Here is an 8,923-nt window from a genome sequence, read left to right on the forward strand (position 1 = left end):
GTTTTCACTCAGTAATTAATTAGTTTTACTTGTTGGGTCATTGAACAGTATTAAAATACATTAGTGTTGAAGTTATATGTAGTGGTGGAAAGTCATTAAGTACATTTACTCTAACTACTGTATTTCCATACAATTTTGAGGTACTTCCTTTTCATGCTACTTTATATTTCCTCTCCTACATTTCAGAGGGAAATATTTTTCTTTTTACTTTACTACATTTATTTACTTTAGCTTTAGTTAAACAAGCAAGATACTGTAAGGACTGTAACACTTCGGTTCACTGAAGCACACACCTGCACTGTACTGGGTTTCCTTTTGCCCTGAAGTTTTGTTTAGTACATTGTGAGTCTGCTTTGTTTCCTAACTGTAATGTGGGAAAACTGACCTGAGGTAAGCAACTAAAAACAACTTGTCTCACTTGAACTGTAGTCCACTAATCAGTCTGCTGCCAGTGAGGGATAGCAAAACTCACATTTGTTTACACATCTTATTTAATGTTTATAGCATGTTATTCTAATATTCTTTAAACTTACACTGTAATATGTTTTCAGGTCTTGTATTGAAAATATTGTTTTTTTATTATATTATAGGTGAGGCAAAGGTTGTAAACAACTGAGTACTGTTGATTAGTCTTGTTCAAGGATATTGAATACATGGATGACTTAAATTTGCATGTTTATTTCCCTGTAAAATCATGCAGTGCATTGCATTTCCTGTTATGGTTGTGAGGAGATGCGACAGCTGTGACATTTGAATCCATATAAAACAAAATCATGATTATAATATCCACCATGAATGGAAGCTGTCAGTTTTTATCTGGGCTTTGATCAATAATAAGAGTCTTAAAAAAATAAAAATAAAAAATTGTAACAAGAGGGCAAAGTTTATCTTCAAATTTTACACTTTAATTTTTTTTTTTTATGTGAAATTATCTTCAAACTAAATCTCGAATATTGACTTTTAAATGTGAATTTGATTTTCAAAACATCACCACCTTCTAGACAGAAACATTCTGGGTTGTTGTATCCTTTGATATACAGTAAGTGTTTGTATGCATTTCACTGAACAGCCTGTGTGTTTTGGTTACTGCACACCAAAATGTCAGCAAAGATCAATAGCAAATTACTACAGCTTAATCTGAGGGGAAATAACAGTCAGACTCTTGTCAAATAAAGTTTAAAATAATCAAGCGACTGCACTATTTTTTTTCTGTGTGTAGGTCATTGTTCTTCCTTCACATCGTCTCTATGAGAACCACTTTATTGGGGACAGTAAGACCTGAGATAAAATCCAGAGAGACATATACAGCCTTGGCAACAGTTTATGACACTTTTTGTTTTCTTGGTTGGAGAGTCAAAAGTTAATATTTCCCTTTTTTTTGTTTTTTGTTTGTTTTTTCAGTTGTATTATGCAAATCACTTCTCTCATAACTCATGTGTGTGGAGCATGTGATATTTTACAGAGCAGCTTCCGTCAGCACATGAGAGAGACACACATCAGAGTAAAGCACAGACAGAAGAAACCATATGTAAGTAAAGTTGCTGCTGTGTATATATATATATATATATATATATATGTGTGTGTGTGTGTGTGTGTGTGTGTAAATCAAACTTGATGTAATAATTTATAATTGCAATTCATAATTTTATTAAGTAATCATTATATAAATTTATATCATTTATGAGTTTTTAAAAATGGTCAACACAATAACAAACGCCTGACAATATAATGTAATCAATTAAAATATGCCTACCATAAATACGACTTTTGTTAAGCTGACTGTACAATGTTGAGTTTTTGATAACACTGCGTCAAGTTGTCTTCTTCCTATTTTGTGTATCACCCTGTGATGCCAGTAATTGCGATCGTAACATTACATTCTCCTATACAGAAGGATTTGTTGAAGGCTGATGTATTGTATGTCTCGTTTACTGTTGGAGCATTTTCTATTTCTTATTAATATATAGTCCTGCTTTTTTCTGCCTTGTTTTTTTTGTATGAATTCCCTCAAACACGGACGAGGAAGATGTTGAAAATCATTGTGTTTGGTTTATCTGACAGAGCGAAGATGCAGTGGAGTCTGTTTCTGCTCATTCTGATGGGTAAGTAAATCATGTTAGCTCTACACCGGAGCGATGACTTCCCTTTTTTTAGCTACACTACACAACTTAATCTGGGTTCATATAACAGTTACACTACTCATGGTGCTTATCCAATAATCACACTCCAAGTCCCGTATGAATTAAGTGGCGTGGTGTAAGCAGTGATTTTGTTCAGCATCAATACTAAATAATATTCTTTCTCTGTGTGTAGGTCAGTGTTCCTTCTTCACATGTCGTCGCTATGAGTACCACTTTATTGGAGAGAATAAGACCTGGAAAGAAGCTCAGTCATTCTGTAGAGAGCATTATACTGACCTGGCCAAAGTGTATGACATGACAGACATTAAGAGACTCCATGACTCTGTAAAGAATCAAACTGAAGCCTGGATTGGGTTGTACAGTGAACCAGGAAATAAAAGGACGTGGCACTGGTCTCTACCTGGAGTGGAGTACAATGAAAACAAGGCAAAATTGGGGAATGTAGAGCCGAACAGTGAACACTGTGAGAACTGTGTGTGGATGAAATACTGGGATCAGGAATGGAAGACATTGAACTGTCATGAAGAAAAAAAAGGATTTATCTGCTACAATGGTGAGAACATGCGGCTCATATTCTTACTGTTTTGTGTATTCTGTTACACGTGTTCAGCATGTCAGCCTGTCTAATAATTGTTTTCCATGTGGACATACACCTCATTTATTTATATAGAATTATGTAAAAAGTTGGCTGATGTGATTAAAAAATTATGAATAATAATAATTATTATTATTGTTTCACCTGTAAGAAAAATGGAATTTTCTGAGACTAGATTTCATGTTTTGTCTGTTCACTCCACAGAAAGCTCCAGTGATAAATTCTGTTTGATAACGGAGGAAAAAAACTGGAGACAGGCTCAGAGCTACTGCAGAGAACATCACACAGACCTGGCCAGTGGAGATCAGTTAGAAGATGACAAACTAAAGGAAGAAATACAGGATAGCGATGAACTTTGGATCGGCTTGTTCAGAGACACCTGGACTTGGTCAGATGGGAGCAATTTCTCTTTCAGACACTGGGATCAGGGGCCATTTGGAGATGGACGAGGGCAAAAGAACTGTACTTTTTTAAAGACATCAGGTGAATGGGGCTCTGATAGATGTCATGAAAGAAAACCCTTCTTCTGCTATGAAGGTGAGTTTTTCAAAGATCTATCAGTTTTTTTTCTTGTTTAAAAATCTTAACATTTGATGATGATTAACATTTACTGTCACACAAACTGTTCTTGAAGTTGACTTGACTTGCAGTGACTTGAACATAGAAGTTTTGTGATCAGCATCAACATTTGACGGTCCTCACTATAGCACGATGTTCTGATAATTGAACTGAACTTCCTGTGTTTGTTCATGACAGAAAAACTGATCCTGATCCAAGAGAGCAAGACCTGGGACGAAGCCTTGGATCACTGCAGAGAGCACCACCGTGACCTGGTCTCCATCACTGACGTTCACCAGCAGAGATGGGTCCAACAGAGAGCCAAGAACGCCTCATCTCCTTTCGTCTGGCTGGGACTGCGCTACACCTGCGCTCTGGATTTGTGGTTCTGGGTCAATGATCATCTAGTCTGCTATGACAACTGGGGCCCAGGGCAAGAGCCTGACAAGTGTTACCATTCTGCTGCCATGGCAAGAGACGGACACAAGTGGTTCAAAAAGGCTGATACTGATAAGTTTGATTTCATCTGTGCTGTATAGGAAATGTTAAAAACCCACCCAGACCCAGTGGTGACAGGCTTTATATTTCTGGTGTATTTTTCTTGAGTGCAACAAGAGAAAGAAATCACAAACTGACAGGCAGAGAAACAGAGTTACCAACAGTCTGGTTTAGTGCAGTTTAGACATTTAAAGAAAGTGGCTACACTAACAAACATATTTTTCTGTCTCCTTGTCCTGATTCAGGAACATCAGCCTTTCTTCATTATGGCTGCATGGTACCAGATAACAGCAATCATGTTTTTTTGTTTGCATCTTTTGGAGGTAGTTTTTGCTTTGCTTAGAAATGTTACTGTCTATATTGTGGGAATTGCATGTTTTCACTGAGCACAAATGAAATACTTTAGGCTGAATGTATTGATATTCAACAGTTTAATAAATGTGATAACGATATATCAGCTGGTAGTCATTTTATTTCCAAAAAAAAACCAAACATGAATATAACCTAAGGATAGGCAGTTTTATAAAAACAGTTTAAACTCAGGATATTTACTGAGAAGCACATTTTACTGTTACAAAACATAAACTTTGGACTCCAGTGGTTAAATAGTGTGTTTATTGGCCAACAACCAGCACAACTACGCCTCCCTGTGGCTCTCATGCATTTGTATGTTCAGTTGACCTGCTGTGCACCAACTGAAAGACACTGTGCTGTGGGTTCATTGGAATGAATTAACTGAAAGCTCACTGGTTGAACATCATCTCTGTTTTTCTTTCAGTTCAAACCAAATTATATATTTACATAGAAATCAGCAATGAAAGTCGTGTTTTGTCTGAGGTTAGGTTTATTAAAATAAACAAAAATAGAAATTGGAGGAAAATCATTGTTGAAATGACCGTAATTCTACCTCAGCAGGTAAAGATTATGACTTTTCAGAATGGAAAAATTTGGCATCTTCAAAGTGCAACTCACATATTCAATAGTATACATAAATGCATTCCCTCCCCCTGTCCATGTTTCCCTTGTTTGTTTTCCACTGTACTATGTAAATCACCTTTGTTTGGGACTTCTCTTTATTAGCGGTAGGGACAGAGAGCTGAAGCTTGTGTATTTTAATATTTAAATCAGACGTTAAGGTGACTACAAGAGGTCACTGTGTGTGTGGAGCATGTGGTATCTTACCAGGAGCAGCGTTCATCAGCACATCAGAGAGAGAGAGAGGGAGAGAGACATCAGATTGAAGCGCAGAGAGAAGACATCACCAGATGTAAGTTAAGTTAAATCACTGTTGTGTATTTGGGATTTCATATATACACTTATCCTCAGTTGACAGTTTATTAAGAACATCTATCTACAACTATTGCAGTCATAATAAATCCTCCCTTCATGAAGGTTACGATGTTCAGTTTGTGTTGAAACTGTGTTAAAGAGATTTTTCTTCAACCATATGATCATTGTGAAGTTTTGTGGTTTGTGCCGCTGTTTGTGTTTCCATTATTTTGTTCACCCTGTTTATATCAGTGAGGGTAGGCTAGATAGTAGAAACATCTCTCCGTTTCATGCAATACAGAAATACACAAACGGCAGCCTCTAAAATGATCGTACAGCTGGATCAGCACCACTGCAAAACAGCTGGAATACAAACTGAACTTTATAACCTTCATGTAGGAGGATTTATTGCAGGGCTGTTGTATTAGACTGCATTAGTTTTAGCTAGGTGTTCCTAATAAACTGACATGAAGCTGTTTGTTTTTCAGTAATGGAATCAAACATTTTGCATATAGAATCAAATGAATATTTTGAATTTAGCAGTTTCATTCAACAAACTTGATTGAATCATTTTGTATAGTTGTAAGTGTAACTGCAACTTTGCATTTTATTGTGTTATCCTTTCATTTTTCTAGATTTCACAAATGTGAACACAATAACAAAACGCCTGACATTATGATGTAATATTTGAAAGTACACCTGCAATGAATGAGCTGACTGTGCAATGTTGAGTCTTTGTCTCAGAGGCATTTGAAATGACTGGTACATTTTCAGTGCGGACTGTATGTTGTAAGGCGTTCCTCTAACTTTGTGTATCACTTGTCATCTGACAGAGTGAAGATGCAGTGGAGTGTGTTTCTGCTCCTTCTGTTGGGTACGTGATTCGTCTTACCAGCTCCACACCACAGAGACTGCTAAAGATCATTGTACAAATGAATCTGGGTTCATATAACAGTTACACTACTCATGGTGCTTATCCAATAATCACACTCCAAGTCCCGTATGAATTAAGTGGCGTGGTGTAAGCAGTGATTTTGTTCAGCATCAATACTAAATAATATTCTTTCTCTGTGTGTAGGTCAGTGTTCCTTCTTCACATGTCGTCGCTATGAGTACCACTTTATTGGAGAGAATAAGACCTGGAAAGAAGCTCAGTCATTCTGTAGAGAGCATTATACTGACCTGGCCAAAGTGTATGACATGACAGACATTAAGAGACTCCATGACTCTGTAAAGAATCAAACTGAAGCCTGGATTGGGTTGTACAGTGAACCAGGAAATAAAAGGACGTGGCACTGGTCTCTACCTGGAGTGGAGTACAATGAAAACAAGGCAAAATTGGGGAATGTAGAGCCGAACAGTGAACACTGTGAGAACTGTGTGTGGATGAAAAACAAGGATCAGGAATGGAAGACATCCAAGTGTCATAAAAAAAAAAAGGATTTATCTGCTACAATGGTGAGAACATGCGGCTCATATTCTTACTGTTTTGTGTATTCTGTTACACGTGTTCAGCATGTCAGCCTGTCTAATAATTGTTTTCCATGTGGACATACACCTCATTTATTTATATAGAATTATGTAAAAAGTTGGCTGATGTGATTAAAAAATGAATAGTAATAATAATAATTATTATTGTTTCACCTGTAAGAAAAACAGAATTTTCTGAGACTAGATTTCATGTTTTGTCTGTTCACTCCACAGAAAGCTCCAGTGATAAATTCTGTTTGATAACGGAGGAAAAAAACTGGAGACAGGCTCAGAGCTACTGCAGAGAACATCACACAGACCTGGCCAGTGGAGATCAGTTAGAAGATGACAAACTAAAGGAAGAAATACAGGATAGCGATGAACTTTGGATCGGCTTGTTCAGAGACACCTGGACTTGGTCAGATGGGAGCAATTTCTCTTTCAGTCACTGGGATCAGGGGCCATTTGGAGATGGACGAGGGCAAAAGAACTGTACTTTTGTAAAGACATCAGGAGAATGGGACACTGATCAATGTATGACTAAAAAACCCTTCTTCTGCTATGAAGGTGAGTTTTTCAAAGATCTATCAGTTTTTTTTCTTGTTTAAAAATCTTAACATTTGATGATGATTAACATTTACTGTCACACAAACTGTTCTTGAAGTTGACTTGACTTGCAGTGACTTGAACATAGAAGTTTTGTGATCAGCATCAACATTTGACGGTCCTCACTATAGCACGATGTTCTGATAATTGAACTGAACTTCCTGTGTTTGTTCATGACAGAAAAACTGATCCTGATCCAAGAGAGCAAGACCTGGGACGAAGCCTTGGATCACTGCAGAGAGCACCACCGTGACCTGGTCTCCATCACTAACGTTCACCAGCAGAGATGGGTCCAACAGAGAGCCAAGAACGCCTCATCTCCTTTCGTCTGGCTGGGACTGCGCTACACCTGCGCTCTGGATTTGTGGTTCTGGGTCAATGATCATCTAGTCTGCTATGACAACTGGGTCCCAGGGCAAGAGCCTGACGCCTGTGTCCATTCTGCTGCCATGGCAAGAGACGGACACAAGTGGTTCAAAAAGGCTGATACTAATACGTTTGATTTCATCTGTGCTGTATAGGAAATGTTAAAAACCCACCCAGACCCAGTGGTGACAGGCTTTATATTTCTGGTGTATTTTTCTTTAGTGCAACAAGCTTATACCATGTAAACACGACTTTGTGGCTTTATTGAACAGCAATATGAAAAATGTAGAGATCACAAACTGACGGGCAGAGAAACAGAGTTACCAACAGTCTAGTCAATTAAGTATAAAGATCTATAATGTTTTGCTGCTTATACTCATAAAATATTCTCTTTGGTAAACATCTGGTGATGGTTATGATATGTGAAACCATAATTCTGTCTGTTCGCATTTTGGGTGTTTTATGTTAATTGATAATAAATTCTTGTGAAGCTGAATAAAGTTTTAAACCATGATCCTCTTGCCCTGGTTTCATTGTAGCTTAAAATTTGCATGAGTGGTGCTTTCATAATGTGTGAAGGGACTCAAAGGGAAATATCTGAATTTAATAGAATTTAATGGAAATCAACAGTCAAGTTAGAATAATGGCTTCCTGCTGACATTGGAAACAGGCATAATGAGCCTGCGAGAGTAATGCTTCAAGTTACTGGTCTTTATAATCCAAATGATTTCCTGTTAATGTTCTAGAAAGCTACCCACTATCTAATGTCATACTTTTTGCAGGAAAAGGAATTTCCTGGTGAGAAAATAAATTAACTTCACTGTCCATTTGTTGAATTGTATGCATGTCCTTAGAAAAAAAAATCATATTTTTGCAATGGCCTGGTCATTATCTTCGAGGCCAATCCCAAAATTAATATTTAACAGTTTAATGAATCTGATAATAATGCTTTATATCAGCTGACTATATTTTTTTACATAAGCACATATCATATTATATATAAGATATGGATCCATTTGGCAGTTTGATTTAAAAGTTTGAATTTTTCAGTACAACTATATTTGCAATAAGCTTATATCAGCCAATATATCGACCTTTATCCATGTTGCTCTAATACTCCCAATACCAATTTAAACTGTTTGAAACTGTTTTTAAAAAGAGGCTCAGGTAGAGTCAGTAAGAGAGTAACTTAAAATAATTTCTCTTTTAACATTAACTTCACTGTTTGTACAGACTCCATTTCATGTAATGTGTAATGTGTACTTTTTTTTTTAATATAAGCTTAATACTGTGTCATCTTTGTTTTCCATAATATTAAAATACCTCTGCCCTACAGCACAAGCAGTTATTTTTGTCAACAAAGGACCCTTTCCTGGCCATGATAAAGATCTGATACCTCAGTGTTTTAATATTCAAATGC

The 8,923-nt window shown here is 36.8% G+C and overlaps 1 protein-coding gene across 1 annotated transcript; it reads left to right on the forward strand.

Annotated features, from left to right (window-relative positions):
• Nucleotides 1–2,069: 2,069 nt before the first annotated feature.
• LOC111239958 (macrophage mannose receptor 1-like) lies at nt 2,070–4,226 on the forward strand. Its single transcript, XM_022769920.1, has 4 exons — nt 2,070–2,102; nt 2,314–2,694; nt 2,941–3,273; nt 3,493–4,226. Exons 1-4 carry the CDS (start codon nt 2,099–2,101, stop codon nt 3,831–3,833), a joined length of 1,059 nt encoding a protein of 352 aa, XP_022625641.1. The 5' UTR covers nt 2,070–2,098; the 3' UTR covers nt 3,834–4,226.
• Nucleotides 4,227–8,923: the final 4,697 nt, after the last annotated feature.

This window comes from Seriola dumerili, unplaced genomic scaffold (assembly GCF_002260705.1).
Source record: "Seriola dumerili isolate Sdu_G_001 unplaced genomic scaffold, Sdu_1.0 BDQW01006988.1, whole genome shotgun sequence".
Taxonomy (NCBI): Eukaryota; Metazoa; Chordata; class Actinopteri; order Carangiformes; family Carangidae; genus Seriola; species Seriola dumerili.

Bases quoted from the DNA above. Each gene is read 5' to 3' on its own strand.
- LOC111239958 (XM_022769920.1), top strand. The intron at 2,695-2,940 runs GTGAGAACATGC...TTCACTCCACAG, and splicing joins AGGATTTATCTGCTACAATG to AAAGCTCCAGTGATAAATTC. The intron at 3,274-3,492 runs GTGAGTTTTTCA...TGTTCATGACAG, and splicing joins ACCCTTCTTCTGCTATGAAG to AAAAACTGATCCTGATCCAA.